Raw genomic sequence first — 21,052 nt, forward strand, 5'->3', positions numbered from 1 at the left:
TTGCCTTTTTGTCACCATGTTTCTTGAAGTGGAATTCATCAGAATATTGACAGTAAAAGTCTCGAGGTGTTGCCCGAACCCTTCTGTGTGAAGTATGTCAGACCCTTATTTACAGTGATGACAGTATTGTATAGCGAGCACTGGGTAAGAAAGCTATGGCAATGCTGCCACCTGGTGTTTCGTATTCATGGATGAGCGATATCCTGAAGGTGTTATTTGGGTTTTTACCTTTTAAAAAGACAGCATTTAAATTGATCTTACCTCAGAGCCTTTAGAAGTCACATCTGCACAATACATTTATTTGTTTTTCCTTCATTTTTGCATGTGGTCTTTTGGTGTGTGTGTGTGTGTGTGTGTGTGTGTGTGTGTGTGTGTGTGTGTGCATTTGATCCACAATCTGTCCCACGTTTTCCTTTATCACAAATTGAATGCAGTTTCATTCAATAAGCCAAATACAAATGATCAAATAACAAGGAGGAAATTACAGTCTGCCTTTTGTCATATCTGATAAATTGTTGTTTGGGACAGATAGATACTTTGGACAGATATAAGGCCCTCGCATAATTTTAAACAAAAAAGGTGACCTCAAGGCTAGCGGAGGATTCATCGTAAGTTGTTTTTCCCCCAATGAAGTATTCTTTTCAGCCCCCTGTCTGTGGCTCTATCTCAAATGCCAGTCATGATTAATAGAAAGGCTCGCCATCTACTGTGTGTCACCAGCATTCTGCATGATGGACAGAGATACTTGAGACAAACATGCAGCACTAGTAGAACTGGCCTTTTTCCCATTTAATGGAGGCTGGCATTTTTATTGTTCTGAGTGCAGGGCAAAATTGCATAGATATGAAAAATGGTTTCTCTCTGCAGCTTGTTAAAAAAGCAATTATAGAAGCTGCACAATAGCCATTGTAAAGCATGTTCTCTTATTGGTGTCATGGCTTTCATTTACTCAATTTGTCCCAAATGTCATTGGTTTATGTGCCTGTCTGTGTGTAAGAGTGCAAGAGTGCAAGAAAGCAGTGAGGAGGGTGGGAGTAGTAACAGATAGGATTTTTATTCATATCAAATTCTGCCTTTTGTGCATCCGGTGGACATTTCTATGGAGTTCAGTTTATAGGAGGATGTAACAGGATAAAGGCTGTAATGACTTGAAATTATAGTTTGGTGATGGCAGCACCTGTGTGTAATGTACGAGTAACGTTCTTCAAATATATGTGTAGCATATATGTGCTTTTATATAAAAAGCTGTAAGATGATTCATTTTTATTTGTTTATAACCAAAACTGCAAAAATATTTTTATTCAGTCTAGCTGACCAGGGTGAGTTTGGGCAACACTACAACATCGGCATGTTACCTTATGCACGCAACATAAAGTAACATGCCCTGCAAATATTCAAAGCACTACTGTGGCTTATTACTTCCCCAATGCTACAAATTTAAGAGCCTCTTTCTTATAACAAAGACCCAAAACTGATGTCTTAAAGCTAGGTATGTTAAAGACCTCCTGTGTTAGTCCCCTGTTGTGTTTATGCAAAATATAGAGTAATTAAAATGTTATTAGAAACATCAGTAGCAAGTATCTGTAAACTCAAACATGGACAGAAAATCCCAACAGTATAATGCTGTTTCAGTAATGAAAAATAACTTAGGTTGGACGTTGCTGCTTTAAAATGCGGCGTCAACACCCTCAAAATAAATCCTTTGCATTAGGAAGATAAAGAGCTAACAGTGATCATTATTATGACTGTTTCCTTTGCTTTTTAAAACGAATGACTGGTATTATTCATACCGATGCCTCTGTTTGGCTGATGATTTTATTTCTCTCCCTTTTCAGGTACAGAGGGAGGAGGTGATGAAGATAACGGTGACAATGGTAATGTAGCTCTACGGACCATTAGCGCATGTTCTGAGCCTCTCGGCTCTACCGATGCTTCTTGATGTCATTTGTCATCAAAAATTGAATTTTTTTTCTTTGTTTCAGTACAGTCTTTCCATCCCGTGTGTCACCACTCTAACAAAAAAAAAAGTTCTCTTATCACAGAAGCGTGGAACAAAGAAATCCCTCAATTATGTATGGCTTTAGAAGTGACATTCTTTTTCCCTTCGTTTTTGTCACTTAATTTATGCATGTCTTTGTGGATCCATTGCTCTCATACTGTAGAACAAAGGCAAAGCTACAGAAAGAGATGGAATGAAAAGGCTGTTTGAGGTGATATCGAAAGCCAAGTCGATTCAACTCCAGACGCTGGCGCTAAACTCGTATGTTTTCTCTTTTGAATTTCTCTTGTCTTTCTAAATACAGGTGAACCTCAAGATGTGGAGATGGAGAGTCAGAGTCAAGGTAAAGTACAGTTACAAATCAAGGGTCCAACGGTGCAATTACGTGTTGTCTGGGTGCAGACTTAGGCTATGTCCACACTACACGGGTATTTTTGAAAATGGAGATTTTCCTTTTTCGTTTTTTTAAAAAAAAATCCCGTCCACACATAAACGCAAAAACGAAGGAAAACGCTGCTAGGAACATGCCAAAGCAACAGGTGGCGATATGTAGAAATGTTGGCCAATCAGAAGTCTAGAAGCCTGGGTGGGAAAGAGTAAACAAAGATGGCGCATTGAAGCAGAACAGTCTGGAAGGACAGAAACTGTGTGTATATATAAGCATTTAAACACTGCAGAGAGTAGAATTAACAGTAATGGTATTTTGTCTAAGTCCGCCATTGCAGAAATCCATTTCACCGAAACAATAACGTGACTCACATTGTGACGTCAAAAAAGGCGCACACCTTTGACGATGGTTTTCTCGTCCACACGTAAATGCAAAAACGGAGTTTTTGAAACTCTCCACGCTGGCAGGAGTTATTAAAAATCCCCGTTTTCAGTGACCGAAAACGCCGTTTAGGTGTGGACGAAAAATCAGCTTTTTCAAAAATACCCAGTACGTGTGGACGTAGCCTGAGATTACTGTACCCAGCACTCACTCAAATAGAATTTTAATCATTACTTATTATTAATCCCTGGGTCTCCTCCACAGTGTGATATTTGTTTTTTTGTCCTGTCTTCCTCCCATAACCCCCAACTGGTCACGGCAGATGGCTGCAACCAGCTTAGTTCTGCTGATGATTTCTTCCTGTTAAAATAGGAGTTTTTCCTTCCCACTGTCACCAAGCGCTTGCTAAAAGGGGGTCATTTGATTGTTGGGGTTTTCTCTGTATTATGGCAGGGTCTTTACCTTACAATATATACACCACATTGTTGATGTGATTTGGCAATATGTAAGTGAAATTGAATTGAATTGAATTTGATTGAAGCGCACAATGAGAGTTGACCAACATCCAGCTTCTTAGTCGCTCGATCTTTTTAGAGTATTTCTTCCTTTTTAAATCCAACCTGAGCCGTCTTGTCAGCAGAGCAGAAATAAGTAGTACACACTGTTTTAAATGTGTATGTATAACACATCCAGAGGCTCTGATGTGTTGTATTGTGCTGACAGCAAGAGCCTCAAATGAACTGTGTGTGTGTGTGAATGTGTTTTAAAGGAGCAACTATTAACTTTGAGCCAGAACCATTTCTCTTTTCTGAATATCCTCTGTGCTGCTGGTATATAATTAAGATTCTGCATTTGCATACTGGCAGCGCCTCGTCTCTCCTCTGTTTTTGTTTTATTCAAATCCAATCCCATTGACAGCGATTTGACAGATAGAGCTGAACATGAATTTTGTAGATATTCCATGAGCAAGTTATAGCAAATGCTACCCTGGGATGGTATCCAAGAGCTGAGATATGTAATTACATAAACAGAGAGTTAGGAGCTTGGAAGAGCAAAAATATACAATTTAAAACAACACCTGCAAGATAATTCTGCAAAAAATAAATTTAAAAAAATGCTGCTGTTACATCATTCTCAAGTGTGTGTGTACTGCAGGTGAAATCCAGCCACCACAAATCAATATGATGTTCAATCTGTGGTCTTGGTTACTTAGTAAAAAATGTAGTCTTTGTGCAAAAACCAATATTAGCCAATTTATCTACATCAGATACTGTTTTCATCCACATTTAGCTTTGTGTTATTTTTTACACTCATATTTTGTTCTTTGACTACTAATACTGTACATATTTTTGAAATATAGATGACTTTTCTTTAAAAAGTTAAAAACTCTTTTTGGCTGCACGCCCCCAAAAGACACCCTTAAAACCTCGACCATTCCAACTCTTTTGACGATGTTTCCTTCTTTTCTGTTACTTCCATTCAAACTGACAAAGAGCTACCTGTTGGTGTGAATATGTTTGACAGATTTCTGTCAGCAGTAATGAAGCACAGGTTGGTTTCGTGCCACATGTAGCTAGATTTAATAGTAAGAGCTTTGACTCCCAGTGTCTGAATTAATCCTTCAAAATGCGCTTCCTTTTATTTATTTATTTGTGCCTTTAGATGGTGATCCAGCAAACGCAGAGCAAAACCCAGAACAGTGCGACAGTAAGAATGAAGTTCAAAAGAAAGATGGCGATAAAGACACCGATGGCGATAAAGACACCGATGGCGATAAAGATACCGATGGCGATGAAGAGACTGGAAATATCAATGAAGGAAGCCCCGCCCACGATGAAAACAAAGGTCAAGAAACTGGTACCAGCGACAATACAGAGGGGAAGAAAGGTATGTACAAGAGAGCAGTTTGGCTGTGTGTTTTATCCATTCGCATCAAAACCTCTGAGATACTCAGTGTTGATGATAAAAATGATTTCTGATGATGATGATGATTTCCTTGTTTTTCTGTTGTTTCTTAAATTACAGTTTAATATCCGCAGGGTATTAGGCAGGAAGATATGAATAAATCAGTTCAGTTCATGAAACGTAGTATAATAAAATAACTAAAAACTAAATTAACTAAATGGAAAAACAGATTTGAAGATTTTTTTTCTTTTTATCAGTAATGTAATGTTACAGTACAGAGCTGGTAATAAATGCACAAACGTTTCAGCTGTACAGACAGAAGAAACAGACCCAAGCGAGGAGGTCTTGGATCTAAACTGTATGCAGACCGAGCCTCACGGTCCACAGCACATGCATGTTTTAAGGCATATTAACAGAGCTGCTCTGACTGAAGACGAGACAGGCTGAGCTGTTTTTTTTTTTGCAGGCCAATGAAGACCCTTGTGTCATGTTAGAGTAGTGTAGTGTAACATCTGCTTCTTTTCCTTAACAGAGGAAGTGCAGGCTCCTCAAATGGAAGTTGTGGAAAATCCTGACGACAATATGGAAGGTAAGATCTGATTTGTTGGATTTGATTTATATGAATGTGCTTTTCTGGTCCAGTGTGATGCATTTGTATACTTGCATACTGAATTTGTATTTTTGTTGGTCTGTTAGTAGCACTAGTTTATACTTGGAATCAGTTTCTGCCCACCTGAAACATCAATCAGTATAGAAAGTTACAACGACTGCAGGGAACCACAAGTGGCCAAACACATCTCCAGCAGCCATGATGGTGATGCTGAGAACAGCCAGCATCACATTACAGCATATTCTAAAGTTATCAGTGACTATTATGACTGTGTGGAATCGGCATTGTTCTTTACTTGGCAGATTTTCCCTGAACTGATCATTTCAGTCATAAAAATGACTGTATTTAGCTGTCAGCTTGGTGAAGACGGCGACAAAGCGTCTATTTCTCACTTTGATTAGCTGGTATCGCTTTGAGTAACTGCAGCCACTCCAATAATCAGGCTTGCTCTGCAGACTAATGGTATCAGCATATTTTTCCCCATACCTTGCATAGCAATGATGCTGTGTATCATAATTGTAGCATGCTAAATCACAGCCAGTGGTTTTTACTACTACTAAAAACGTACTATTTAACTCGTAATGCAATAGTGCTCTTATTTTCTCCTAGCAGAGTCTGGTATGGAGTAACATTTTAAAGCTTCTGATTTGTGTAATAGATAGCTCAACGTAGCAAGAAGCTAGGATTAGAAGAGACTTTTTAACCATTGGGTTATTTGTACTTCAACAGTGTGAGCATGGGCACTCTAATTTATTTGTGGTCATCCATATACCCTCCTGCTGCTAGGATGGCTAGGCTCAGGTAAAGCAGGTCATCTACTGATCAGAAGGTTGGTGCTTCAATCCCTGGCTTCTCCAGTGTACATGCCAAAGCACCTTTGGGCTCATTAATTAAAGTGTGAATGACACAAATAAAGCATGTGTAGGAAAAAAAAGTACTTGTTATAGAAAAGCGCACCATCTAAGAGTAATGAGTATATACTAATCCACAGATGGAACTTTTTAAGAAAACAAATATACATTTTTATAGTACTTTAAGCTCTATATATGTGTACTTAATTAAAATATTTTCATGTGCAGTAAGAAAGTGTATTAAGGCTAGGTGTAAAATAAAGGATTGTTATGTCAAGTATTCAGACATAGGTTGAGATATTGTTTGTTGTTAACCAGAATAAAACCACTAAGTATGCTTTACTATAGAAGAAAACAATCTCTTAAAGTAATCAGCTGAAATTGTACTTTATAGTTACTTTGTTGCCATCTCTTTTTTTTTTTAGCAAAGTTTCCATATATGTAGCCTTTATTTATTAAACTTCTTGAAGCCATCCACTTACAGGCTTCTCTCTCAGCATAGGCAGTTTGTTTCTGCACAAATAGATTATCTGTCCTTGTTACCACATTTTCTCTGGCTTCTCACTGAGTAATTCTTTTAAGAAGTTAAGGCTAAAGTTTGGAACCCCAGCCACCCCACTTCCACTAACACAAAGGTCTCAGTCACTCTCTTGCCTCTATTTCACTTTCTCCTTGACTGACATTCAATTAATTTAGGGTGAGAGTGAACATTCCTGATAGATCTGTCTCAGATAGCCTTCTCCGTTCTCCCTGAAAGCCAGTGAAATATAGCCTTCAAACTCTACAGGATTTTCTTCAGTGGAAAGCTTCACTCCACCCTGTTGACTGCCTCTTGCCTGAGCCCGCTATTGTCTGTCACCGTCTAGGCTTCCATAGGCTACATACTGCGTGGTGGCACAGTCGGGCGATAAACAGTGGTGTCACTCCTGATTGCAGGCAGATTGCATTTGGTATAGATGAGCAGGAGCCTTGGACGGAGTGCAAACCCAAGTAGTCTGAGATATTGAATATCATGCAGACCAACACAGCTTGGCTTAGCCATGCGTAACCAGCTATTCACAAGACAAGACCAAATGATTCCAGAGCAAATAACCTTTTATTAAACATAAGTGTAATCAGGCTGCCTGCTCATGGCTGTAAAGGTTAAATCTGCTTCACTGAAAGAGGTAATATAATAGTTCATAATGATGGGACGAATGCATGAGAAATCAAACAATTTGAGGATATAATATGAGGTTGCTGCACATATACACACATATGTCTATGTAAAGCCTTTGTGTGTGCACACAGGGATCTTCTGAGCTTCCATGTGTGACCTTCTGCTGGATTTTCAACACTGACATGACATTATATATCCACTCTGTACATTAGGTTCCTCTTCATGTTACTTATTGATTGCTTCTGTCAAAACATCAGGCAGTAACTGAAAGCACAACATACCTCGGTTAAGTTTTGTAACAGATTTGTGCATTTCTAGAGTACATAAATACCTTTGAAGACTATCTTGCCATTCAGTCAAACAGATGTTACATCTATCATAGCTTGTATTTGCCTTATTTCCCCAAGATTTATGTGTCTTATTTAATTTTTAATCTTTGATGAGCTGAATCATTTTCCTTACTTTTCAAAGTGCCTATAACTAGTTAACAACTTGTGCTGGTTGCCTGGCTTTCCAGTGCAGCCTTTCTTTGCAGGACTACGCCTCCCAAATTATTCACAGACAACTTTTATTTTCGTATCCCTCCTTCCCTCAATGGGCTGTTGTCCTCCATAGTGTTCGTCCAGTAGCAGCATGGATTCTGGTCCGCGCCACTCTGTCGCTCTGAGTTTGACATTGTTGTGTGTTGCATTGCAAGTGCAACAAAAAGCCCTTCTAAATCTTTGAGTGGCCAGAGCGTATGGGCTGAAACTGATTGGAAATCGCTCCCAAATGTATCTTGGATCCAAACTGCAAGAATGTTGTCTATTGTCCAGACTTTCTAAATCCATTCTGGATAAAGTCTGAATGTGCCATAAAATGGATTTGGGCTGGCAGTCTGTGCAATCCTGGGTAACTTGGCTGCATGCACTAATCTCAAATGTGTATCCATAGGATCAAAATCATTGGAATATGGTTAATTATATATATACATATATATGTTTTTTACCAGTGATCTTGCCTTGCCATTTCCCATTATGTGCCCTCTTAGTGTGAGCTAACATTACCAATTCAATCATCTCCAAAAGTCTCTTTTTACAAGAATTAGCCATATCTGACTTACCTCGCCGCCTGCCAGGAAGACTGACAGTAGCAAAAATACACCTTTACTTGCACTTCAAAGACCAAAGGCACTTGTAAACAAGCATCTGGCTTTGGGCTCGGTGTGTGTGTGTGTGTGTATGTGTGTTTGAGTTTGTGATTGGAAAAACAAAAAGAAATGGAGAGGTAATTACCACGAATCCCATAAAAATGCATGAAAACTGATGGCCACAGAGCTACATTGTTTAATATTTCTTCCCCAAATGTATTACAAAATATTTTTTTAAACAATTCTTAGCTCCATGTATCTGGTTGTTAATTGCGTGAATTTTTTAAACACTTTCTAACCTGCGTCGTAACCCCATAATTTCAAAACATTGACTGGATTCGTACGCCGTGTTGAGCTTAACTAGTGCTTTAAAGCATTGCAAATTAAAACTCTAAACTTCAATCTGAACATTAACGAGTTAAGATGAAACCATCGTTGCCAATTTGCTATCAGTATCCAAGATTAAAGATAACTCGGATGCCCCTAGTCACAAAATCAAGGGAAAAAATCAGTTGAGAAAGGAAGACTCGTTGGCTCTTGTTGAGTAAAGCTTTCTAATTTGTTGCTGGGATAATTGTTCACTTGTGTACATCATTTTATTGACCACAGAGCAGGATTTGCAGTAACTGTAGCAGACATCAAAGAGCTACACTGTTCCTGAGGTTGTGGATGCATCCTTATTTAAAAATTACCCACTTGGCATTTTCTAGTCTTTTTAACATTCATACCGGGAGGCCACGCTGATTAACCTCATAATGAGCAGGTTACAATGTTCATATTATTATTCACATTGAAGGATTCATTACAGACAGACTGTGTATGTCTCTACAATTTTCTTAAAAGGCCATCCTGTTTTCCACTTGCACATTTATATCTGTGGTCTCCCAGTTGCCAACAACATTGGTTGACACCCCGTAGCTCTCACATAGCTCAATATTACACATATGGAAGTGTGTATCACAGCTAAGCATGTCAGTCCCAGAAGAGTCACACTAAATATCGCAAAGCTGAATAAAACAGTTTTGTGTTGTTCGTTTTCACTGTCGTCATCTTTGTAACTTGTTAATGTAATAATTTATTCAGTGAGTCAGGTTTTATCACTTCGTATTACCAACTACGTCCATCTCGTGTTTATCTTTCTTGCCTGTTTGTATACTGTAAATATGTAGCTCGGTTCAAGTATTTAGTCCTCCTGTTCTTAACTATAGATCTATATCTGTCTGACCTCAATGCAACTTTATAAGCATCTAAAAGCAATAACTGAAGTGAAGATTATATTATGGGTTTTGATCTTGAGTATCTCTGCGAGGAAGAGATATATATGGAGGAAGGCACAGTAATATATATGTATATCTACACACACATCATCTTGCACGAGAAATACGATTCTTTGCCTGATAGGAGGAATGCTATAAAGGCTCCACATATTGAATCAAAACCTAAGCAGCCTATATTTATGAATATTCATAACACACTTTAGAATGAAAATTGGGGGCCAGATTGTTATTGTGTTTGGAAGATCTGTTCAGCAAGCCTTGTTCTGGTGACTTGTGAGAGTGGGCACCCGCTTCAGTGAGCTCCTGGAACACTCATAAATTAAAATAAGACTCTTTGCCTAAAGCTAGGAATAAATAAATCTGAATTGTGAGCAGAGATTGTTTTTCCTTCATGCAGCATGATTTTCCTACAGTAGTCGATAGCTATTGTCTTAGCTCCAAAGGTAAGATTTAATGGCTGCACAGGTTCAATGTCACTGAATAAACAGCAGCTCGTCCTTCTTTCTTATCAGGTTTTTAGCTGGCTTTACCTACGAGGAGCTTTTGCATGTTATAGATTGCAAATGTTTTATTTATTTTTGTGCTCTCTGATGATATTTATTGTTACGTGCTTGTCAATTTAGTATGTGAGCATTAGACTTACAATTTTGCTCAATATATTCCTTGAAAACATTGCTCAGGAAACCTTGCAATTAAGGAAGCCAGAATCTTCTATATGTAAGTGATCCTAAAATTTTCCTACCTTTGATTAAGCTGGCCTCTGGCAGAGGCTGAACAGGGTTGAAAGGAGCTCCTTGACTATGGAAGGAGGCTACTTTAGCAGGGTGGCTGGGTGCAGACCAGACGAACAAATAAGGGACAGACTGTAATGGGATACTAAAGCCAAGCAGAAGGAAGCTTGCAGGGGAGACAGAGAGACATACCCAGCAGGTTATCACAAACATTTCAGCCTCAACACAGCAGAGACAAGGCCCCATTACAAAAATACAGAGCTTACATCCCCCCTGCTCCTCTGTCCCTTTTTTCTTTGATTCCTTTTCACTGCTCAGACTTGTTCTGTTGTTCAAAGCATCACAGCAACTAAAGAAAACTCAACTTCATCATAAGTATCCAAGTTTTCACTTGTTATTTGAATGCCTTCATGTCACAAACTGCAAGCACCAAATGTGTATTTTTTTTCCCGCTGCCCTGGTGGCCGGGATGTTTTGAACATGCCGTATTGATGGCCGTGACTGCTTTATTTAGCACTGTGGCTTCGCCACAACCACTCACAGCTTACTGTATGTGATGTTATGATCAAAAAGCCCAGCTGCATCCACGAGTACCATATGGTGCCCAAGAACATGCACACAATCCAGCTCTCGCCACTTCACAAACAATAACAAAAAAGTTTCAAATAGAGGCTCAAAAAAATCCCCTTCTAACAACCGTCTGGAGAATTGGTTGCATTTTCTTGTTAGGAAGGTTTATTTGGGGGGATATTATTGATTTCTATGTATTTTACTTCCTTATTGTAGCAGCTTGAGTGGTAGAGACCAACAACAAGCCTAAATGGCTCTTCTGAGTCCAACGCACTCGGAGGCTCGAAGTTCCAGTGAATTTATCCCACAGTTACTAGTATACTCAGAGTTTGATGTCGCTTTGCATTTATGGTCCTTTGTCTACAAAAGCAAAAAAGCTTTACTTAATTGGTTGTGTTGCACCCCTTTGTCTTGGTCTTTTGTGAACAGTGGGATACTGGTGATGTAAACCTAATTTTGGAGAGCAGCGCAGCCTTTCCTGTGGCTAAGGGTTGTCAGCACACAATTAACTTTTGGCATAACATTGTATACTGTAACACTGTGTGGCTCCTAGGGGAGCAGGCTGCCACTAGATGAAGATACTAGGCTAAACTTATATTTTATAGCCTTTTATACCGACTGTGAAAGTTCAGTATGAGCAGCTTTACCAGTCACATGCTGAGGCATTGTTTCTGAGTACCGAGTGGTCACATTAATTCAGCTTTTCTCCTTATTATTAAAATCAATTTGACTCATGCTTTTGATGTGCTTTGGCAATTTTGGGTTACTCTGTATCAAATAAACATAACAGAGATAAAAACACAAACGTTTCTGAAGCTTCATCGTGAAATCCCCACTGAAAAAGTGTAGCAGGTTCATATCCAGTTCATTTAGACCGATAATGAAACCAGCAGTTAACTTCGTCTTTAAGCTGCTCACACACAGTTCGCATCGCTGTGAAGTTGACGACTGGTCAGTTCGGACGTTCCAGGATCTGGTTGCCTAGGTTACCCTCTAACTTATTCTTAACAATATTCTTTTCTCTCATTGGTAGTTGGTTTAACTTTGCTTCAAAGTTGAGAAAAGTTTATCTTGGGCCCGCCCACTTCCCATCACCAGCAGTTATTTCACCCACAGTCACTTGAAGTTGTGGAATTTTATTCAGTTTCTGTGGTCCCTGGTCACCACATTACTGTGACGCTTCCAGTGTGGATGTAGCTTTTAGAATTTCACAACATAGTTCTGCCGTTCTCTCCTTTAGTCAACAACATACATAGAAAGAAGGCTGTAGCACGCAGAGAGGTATACTACCAAGGAAGTTCAACACAGCCAGAATTTTGTTGCAATAGCTGGTTTGACAAAACCTAAAACCCTGAGATAACAGGTAATACAACGGTGGTTACAGCGCCTGTGTGCACTAGCATGCAAATATCATACAAAAATTATTCATATTGTAGTCTCTTCTCCTCTAGACGGATTATCAGCTGAAAAAAGGGTGCTAAAAATCTACAATGAACATAAAAATAAAGAACAATGAAATGCAACAGTGTTACAAATAACATGAGGGATTAATGCTGCAGAAATCTGGTGATTTAACATACAGAGAAGTTAAATTTACATTTTTATTCAAGTTTACTATTTTACGGCTGAGTTTATTTGTAAGGTGATGGCTTCACATTAGAGTCTGAAACTTTAAACTGCAATCATTTAAACATGAAATTAAATCGCTTTAGTTTGTCAGCAGATCAAAGTGAAATTTATTTTATTGATGGAACAGGTGTTGATGTGTGCTCTGCACTCTGGTAGCTGCATATCCAGGAGTTTAAAAGAGACTTTTTTTTTTTTTTTTTTTTTTTGTGTCCCGTTTGGATCTTTAGCCATCAGAATTGTTGTCTTAAGGCCAAGAAAGATGCCAGGCGGATTTATTTTACCAAGTGGATCATCATGGCCTTGCCATATTGGTCCATTTGATTGACCTTTATTATAATTATGTATTTATTTTATTTTCGGTTGATACAAACGGGACAGACGTGACTGGGGGATAGGACAGGGAGAAAGAATGAAAGAAAGAGAGGGAGAGAAAGAAAACCAAAGGGGAGAAGAGACGGTGAGAAGGGGGGGAAGAAAGGAAAAAACAAACAAACAAACAAAACGCCTGGATCACCTGTATGGAGAAAAAAAACAGAAGAGAAAGCAAACAACAAAGAGCAACATAATAAAAACAGCACCATCACAATAAACTAGCTAGCAGTAGATAACAGTAGATACTAAATAATAAACGATATTGTGCAGCACGCAAGATAGACAGCGCACAATGTGCTTTGAGGCAGCAGCCAAGAAAGGTGTAGTCCGCGTCTGTGAACACCCGTGTGTACACCTGTGTGCATACCTGTGTGGATCAGCATGCTTGTATTCCAAAGGTTTCTCCATGTAACGATCTGCTAGGGAGTGTGGGGAGCCATAGCCCCGTCCACCAGGGTATGAAGCAGGTATGGAGGAGATCCAGGCCCCAGATATCCAGAGGCCCCAGAGTACAAGGACCCGAGGAGGACCACCAAAGGGGGGGGGAACCGTGCCACCCTCCTGGGAAGAGCTGAGTAGAGCCCCAAACGAGAGGTCACCCCGCAGCTACGGAGCAGAGGCCAGAGGGGGTTGCAGTGGCGTGCCCGCGGGCTCCGCCGGCAGCCAGCTGTGCCAGAGAGGACCGAGCTTCAGGCCCAGAGGCCAGAGGCCTGAGGGCATCCCACCCCCCGGAAGGAGCCCAGCCGGGCCACAGGCGCCCGGCCCCGCCAATCGGCCACCAGGAGTGAGCCGGTACATGCATGAGCGCCCAGCCCCAGATGACAAGGACCACCAACACACCAACGTCTAAGGGCATCAGCCACCGGCAGGGAGTGTGGTGAGGGGAGATAGGCCTCCGTACTTTAGAGGGCCTGAGATGTACCCAGAGAGGTTGAGTCTAAGACCCAACCTGACATATAGACACAGACAAACAGGCACACGCGGACACAGACGTGCATTCCCACCCCCATATGCACAACCAAATACTCGGCACTCACCCAACGTGTAGACAGACACAAATAGACACTGCACAGACAGTCGCACTCCCCAAACATACTCTATATCCCAGGTCCAGGTACCCCCACCCCCAGAGGGGCAAGCCGCACCTAGACCCAGGAGATGTAACCCTTCTCTCTGGGGTGGAGGCAAGCGGACCACCTCCTTATCTGCAGTAGCAGGGAGGCCCCGCATCCCAGACCCCAGTCTGACGGCCAGCACCTCCTCCCAGCCCCCCAGCCCTGGCGGCTAACAGAACCGGGGTGAGTGAAGACCTCAAACCTCCCTACGCCCGCTCATATGTAATGTTGTTGTGGGCTGTTCTAAAGTGCATTTAAAACTCAGGAGAGCATGGTACTAGCTTCCTCTCAGAGAGCAGCACGGCTCCTCCCGAAAACCCTCAGTGTCTAAATGCATTTAAAATTGAGGGTAGGGCACCAGCGCCAGAGGTGGGTTGGAGTACAACGACCATCCTCTGGATGCTGTAAAACGTGCCCACCCCCAAGGCCCTATATGTATGTGTTATGTGAGAGTGTGAGTAATGTGGATGTCTAGGTTGCAGAATAAAATTGAGGCACAGGCGGCCAGAAGGGGACAGAGGGGGAGTGCCTCGCCTGCACCCTGGTGACATACCTGCACCCCAAGCCCTGCGTGTGTGGGTGGGTGTGGTAGAGCGGGAATAGGGAGGCAGCTGAGGATGGGGAGGGAAGAAAGGGAGGGGCAAGCGGCCCCTCCCTGGGGCCAGCTCCCCCGCTGACCCCAGTAGGCACCCCCACGCTCTGGAACCCACCAGGGCAAGGAGGCCCAGGCCCATCCGGACCGGGGCCCGCAGCAGCAGCACTGCCCAGCCCCACAGAGTCCGGGGCAGCCCACCCGACTCCACCCCAGAGAAAACTGCACCCACCCCATCATCCAATCATCTCCCAAACTACACAAGACAATAGACACCCAGGTTGAGTTCATTCTCCCCCTCTCCTATATCTCTCCCCCCACCTGCAGAGTGAGCTCCTGTAGTGAGGAGACCACCTGCAAAGATGTAACAACCTCCCCAAAAGAGACTTTAACAGAGACTTAGAATCGACTAAAGTAACATTTAGAATTTTCAGGATCAACACCTGGAGACTCACAAGACAATGCAAGAGTCACAGAATCGATGTTGCACTTAAAACGTGCTGTAAATAAAAGAATCGGTGAAATTTTGAACATAACCTCCTGACCAGGCAATGTGTTCAGTACGAGTTACCATGGCGGTTTAGCCAGGTTAAAGAGAGCTACTGTGGCGCTTCTGACTTGAAGCTCGCTCCATGTAGCTCGCTAACTCTTTCGCGTCGTTTCATAGCACAACCCTCTAGTCAGAATCGTAATGCCAACACAGAAGCATCTTAAACCTTCTTTGTAATGACCAATAGGCAGCGACTCCTCTGGCTGCAAAAAAAAAAGTATACATATACAGGAAAACATCCCTCCTGCTCCTTTTATCCGTGACCTCAGTAAACATTTTCCTGTCAAGGCTGAGGATACAGCCATCTTACAGTGGCACTGAGAGCTTTGAATGCACTGCAACTCCACAAACACAGAGAAATAAACAAACCATCTTCACTAATGTGACAGCCCATCGCGCATCATTTATGCTGCAAAGTGTGAAAAGCGAACCACATACTGGAACGTGCTGCAAATATACAGAAAAACTGTTAGTAGCAACCAAAAGAAGCACTGTTGTCGAGGGGCACTAAAAACTGATGAACATGGTTAGGTACAGGCTTGATGTTGCCATGGTGACACATGAAACGACTGACTCGACTACCTAGCAGTGTGCAGCTAAATATTCTGTATTTGAACACCTAAACAGTTCATATATTTCCCACATAGCAGCCTGGATCATTTTGCATTGTGGAGAAACACAGAACGCTGGTCATTTAGTTGGAGATGGAGAGCAGCACACACTGTCTACAGTGTCCATTACGTTGGTCACCTTTGGCCCAGAAGCTGGCTTCAAAGAGAGGGGGCCTCATCCAACAGGCTACACTTTTTCTCTTCTTCTTTGAAGCTCCTCTTTTGATCAGTTCTCTTATCCCGTCCCCACCCACTGTTTGGTTCACAAAAACGGCAAATGAATCAACTCTCAGCAGAGAGAGAATTTGTCAGCCAGAAGAGAGGCAACAAATGTGTTTTAGAAATGTCTGGAACATATTTTAGTCACAGTCACCGAGACACACGTATTATAAAATACACACAGACACAAAAGACGCTGTTTGAGTGATGATGAGTGATCTCTGTATGGGTTCCCTGTCTCCTGGAGGGGGAGAGGAAGACTTGATGGGAAACTTGATGTCTACAGTTTTTGTAGAATATAATGAACTGATTTATTAAAAATTAAAATATTCATTAGCTGCAGTCCAACATTATACTATATATAACATCAGCCCAATATTGTCTTCTATTGTCAAGCTCAGTTCTGATGCTCGTGTGCCAATTTTTGGCACTTTAGTTGGGCGGGCAGGGTCCACATGGCCATTTCTGACCAATGACCAAGTCGGTGGTTCACCACTGTAATTTCTTTGGACCAGTTTTGATAGATACTGATTACTGCAGTTTAGGAGACGCTCTGACCCAGTCGTCTGGCCATCACAGTCTGGCTCTAGTCAGACTCACTCATACCCTAACGCTCACCCGTTTTTCCTGCTTCTACCACATCAACTCTGAGAACAAAATGTTCGCTTGCTTCATTAGTTTCAACTTCAGTACCACACAGTTTTTTGCCGTCATGCTATGTCATTAAAATGTATCACTGAAAATATATCTGCAGAGAAAGAGGGTGAATAGCTTTATCCTTTATTATGATGTCTCTGTTACGTCCACGTCCACTGCTGAAATATACGTGGTGCTTTTAATGAGGTTCGCCAATCAAGCTGCTCCTTTTCTGACCTTTCGGTGATAAACAGCTGCTCTGCCCGGGCTTCTGTTTTCTCTGCAGTCTAGACAAGCACTTTGATTATATTGACCAGTCCAATCCATAAGGAAAACCTTGAGCTGCCCAGAAGAGGCATCACTTCATAACTGCAAGTCAATGCATAACTGCAAAGACGGCAACACACACACACACACCCGGGCCATCCTCTGCAAACATGCCTCTTCCACACCTCGCTCAGACGTGACGTGTCCCATTTTAATGTATCACAAGGGTTAGCCGGATCACCTAGCGCCGGATTCATCGCTCCCCCTGCAAGACCGTCTGTGTCTTGATATAGTAAACCACAATAGGTATTGAAAACAGCAGCGGGCATCTACCTGCAGCAGGCCCTTTAGCAGCACAGGGAGAGTCTAAAGATTATGTAAAGTAATTCAGTGAGTGATGAGAGAGGAGCAGGCCACCACTGACAGCAGGTTTAGCAGGTATGTAGGTCACACAGGGGGAGGCCTTTTTTGCATTTTTCCCTTCCGTGTCTATTTTTGTGTTGTCTCCCTCTCTTACTTCTTTACTTAATCAGTTATTCACTTATTCCTTTCATCTCTTTGCATCACAGTGTTCTGACTCTTTTTAAAAAAAATCCACTCTGTTGTCTTCTGACAGACGGTGGTGACTTTCTCGCACTACCTTGGACGAAATGGGTAATAGAAAAAGACTAAAAAGAGAGATTAAGGAGAGACTTTGCCAATGGAGACAACATTTTTACTGGCTTTCGTGTTTCTTTCAAACCCTTTGCATTATCAAAGGATTGCCACTGGTCATTTTTGTAGCATATCTGAACCCCCTTCTTCTCTTGCCATTGCTGGCTGCCTTTTAATCATCTTCACTTCTCCCCAAGTAGTAGCTTAACCCCAAAGCAGATGGTGTCCTGTTCTCTTTTCACTCATTCGGAGTACTTTGTTTTCTCATCTTGTCAAGCATGGCCCAGGCCTCTGTAATGAGTTTGGGCCTTTTCAGTCTGTTTAGAGGACCCTGACACAACTCGGAGCCGCCCCACCGCAGCCACCACTGCAAGGTTACCCAAACCCGCAGGGGAGCACAATGCTACTTAGTGTCCACAACCCCTTGGCCTTTTCTTGGGGAGAAGAAAGGCAGAATATTAATGAAGACTCTTGGCTTTTCAGGAGGATAGCAGTAGAGAGGGGCGGTCAGTGTTTACTGAACAGGCTTGTTTTCATCTCCCTAGCCCGCAGGTCACAGCTCAATGCTCTTTAATTGGCTCAGATTGTCAGACAGTGTTCCATCTCGTAGAAGAGAAAACTCTAGCTATCAAATGCTGCCTCCAGCACCACCACCACCCCCTACTGCCTCCCTTTACAAAATCCCCTCCTCTTTTTACTGCTTTGAGAGTGGCAGCTCATGCAGCTAAGCTATTTCCACAAGCATGTACTACAAACTTAAAATTAACATATGAAAATGGGTTGCTTTCCACATTTACCAGCTCATTAGTTCTTTTCGTTGGGCACTTGTTGAGCTCCACCCGTTCTTGTTTTGCCTGAGCAGGGATGTCTTTAATTATCTTTGCGGTAGGCATATCAGACCCAAAGCTATTAGCCCATGCAAAGTTCAATGAGGGACTCTTTGATACTTGTTAAATATACATAAACCAGAACAGACCAGGCCCGAGTGCCCCGTAGACCACCCAGTTTACATTCTGAAAATAATTTTCCTCTCATCCCCCTGAAAAGAATAGAGCACCGACAGATACTGGCAACGACCTTGACATTTTCCTTCTTTTTTCTCTCAAGATAACGTGCCTTTGAACAAGCGGTGGCCCTCCAACTGCATCACAAAAGCTCCAAACAACAGACTGAACTCAGGCAAAATAGAAGTACTTAATGCACTCGGTGCAAGACGTCGTGCATTCTCTAGTGAACCGTTCATGTGCTGATGGCTTTCAGTTGTTCCTAGACTGATATCGCCATGGCTCATGTTCATTGTTAGAGTGGAAGCAGCTGGACACCTGTGTGATCTGCTTGGGATCAAAGCTCCGAGATGTGTTCGGACACAACAGACCAGCCTGCCATGCCATGCTTTAAGGATCAAATGAACAGAAGAAATTCTCCTAAGGGAACTGACACTGTAGAGCGCAGACACTTCTACACCTCGATCGATTTTTTTTCTTTTCTCTTTCGTTTTTTTTTTTTTTTTTTAACTGCTCAAGATGACGAGATTAAAAAAAGACTGTGAGATGTCCTGTGGCTAAAGGACAAAGGGAACCTCCTATTCTGCTCACGGCTCCTGTCTGGAACATTAAACAGAGACGGTTCCCATGCTGCTATGTGGGTGACCCATGGGGACTGCCTTCCTTGCGAGCCGGCTGAGTTGGAATGACAAGACCATTAAAAGTTGCGTAAAAGCAGAAATGCTGGTGGTCATGACAAACACCATTTAACAATGATGAGTACACTTATCACACAAAAGCTACAGCTAATCAAAAATCCGTCTCCTATTCAAACATTGTTTTCACATTTTAACTCGCCGTTGCTGCAGTTCAAACACACTTCCTGTCGTCGCTGAATATTGTGCTGCGGTGTACTAATGCTGACCAACAAAACGCTAACTACCGCTTGTCTAATAAATGAATGGAAGGTGGGGGGATGTAATTTTCTGCTTGTCTGCATGCGAGGGTGACTTATGCCCAACTCTCTTCCTTCCTCTCCCTTCTCTCATGTGTGGAAATGTGAGCGCATGCAGTTTTCCTCCTTCTTGATGGTTTTCTCTCCAGGATGTTTTTAACTGAACTTCTAAAAGGCTGAAATGACAGAAAAAAATGTTAAAGAACTTAAAAGTTAGTTAACGTTTGAAATGTTTCTGATATTCCGGGTGACCTCTGCCCATCTCTAAATTAGTCCGGCTTGATCTCCGTCTCCTTCGTCTTCACCAAAACACGATGATATCATGACCGATAATAACTGATTACAGTTCAAATATGTGGAATCAGATCAAAAACCCTTTTGGAAAATCTCATTACCAGTCACCTCATCCAAGTTTGCCGGTCTCAGTGAAGTCGAGTCTCTCTTTGCACGCCCTCACTCATAAATTTGGGGTCGCTCATCTGTTGGGATGGCAGATTTTGCCACCTAATGTAAAGTCTTTCATGCATAATTGATCAGTAATTCCAGTTATGACAGCACATTTGAAAACTGCTGTGCTGATTAAAGAAGCAGTGCATTTGTCTAGTTCAGTGTCTGGGATTAGAAAAAAGAAACACAAGAGATGTCAGTGTGTTGTAATAAAAACATCATAAAACATAAAACATACTAAAATTATGGATTTCATTATCTTTACCCGTAAGATTGGAGCATAACTGGCAGAAATCTTTGGCTTCCATAAGCTGTGAAATCTTTACATTTTAAGATTTGTTCATGCGTTGTTGCAAAAATTAACTAAATTTGCTAACAAGCTGACAGACAGACAGATAGTAAATAAGGTTATAGATGCATTTGAATTATTCCTATGATAATGTTATCGTGAATGAGCCTCGTGGCCGTGATCGTTTGAAAGTAAAAATCTGATCTCTCGACAGCCCTGACGTGTTCTGCTTTCTTCACAAAACAACACAAAGTGGCTTTTAGTAGAGCTGAAAGAGAATTAAGAGACCTTGTTGCGCAAGTGTACGAGAGGACAAGTACATTAGAATCTCTGTTTTACGAAACAGATGCCTCGCAGGTCCTCAACTGGCAATTTCATTAAATGGCAGCAGCAAAACACCAGTCTCGGTGTCAAAATTGAAAAGGTGACTCCTGCGTCCTGGCCTTCAAGCCAGCGTACAAAGAAAAAGACCAATTTCCTCCTATAACAAGACAACGACCCAAAGCGCAGCTCCAAGCTATGCACGAAGAATTTTGAGTGGAAGAAGTCAGCTGATAAGCAATCAGCAGAGAGGCCAGCACAGTCACCAGCTCTCAATTATTTTGCCCTCTTTCTGTAGACTCACATTAACCCATGTACATACAAATTCTGTAACCAGGGCTGAATGCTCGTAATTTACATACCAGCATGGAGGCTGGGGGTCACCATCAAGGACCCCTCAAGTCCTTGGTAT

The 21,052-nt window shown here is 41.8% G+C and overlaps 1 protein-coding gene across 1 annotated transcript in view; it reads left to right on the forward strand.

Annotated features, from left to right (window-relative positions):
• Positions 1–21,052, forward strand: part of macrod2 (mono-ADP ribosylhydrolase 2) — a 409,617-nt gene that overhangs the window by 383,044 nt on the left and 5,521 nt on the right. The window contains exons 12-15 of the mRNA XM_084948980.1: positions 1,836–1,874; positions 2,304–2,342; positions 4,431–4,655; positions 5,206–5,262. Coding sequence (XP_084805106.1) covers positions 1,836–1,874; positions 2,304–2,342; positions 4,431–4,655; positions 5,206–5,262 — 360 coding nt within the window. The remainder of the gene's footprint in view (positions 1–1,835; positions 1,875–2,303; positions 2,343–4,430; positions 4,656–5,205; positions 5,263–21,052) is intronic.

Source organism: Perissodus microlepis, chromosome 13, assembly GCF_051167445.1.
Source record: "Perissodus microlepis isolate ML-2025 ecotype Zambia chromosome 13, ASM5116744v1, whole genome shotgun sequence".
Taxonomy (NCBI): domain Eukaryota; kingdom Metazoa; phylum Chordata; class Actinopteri; order Cichliformes; family Cichlidae; genus Perissodus; species Perissodus microlepis.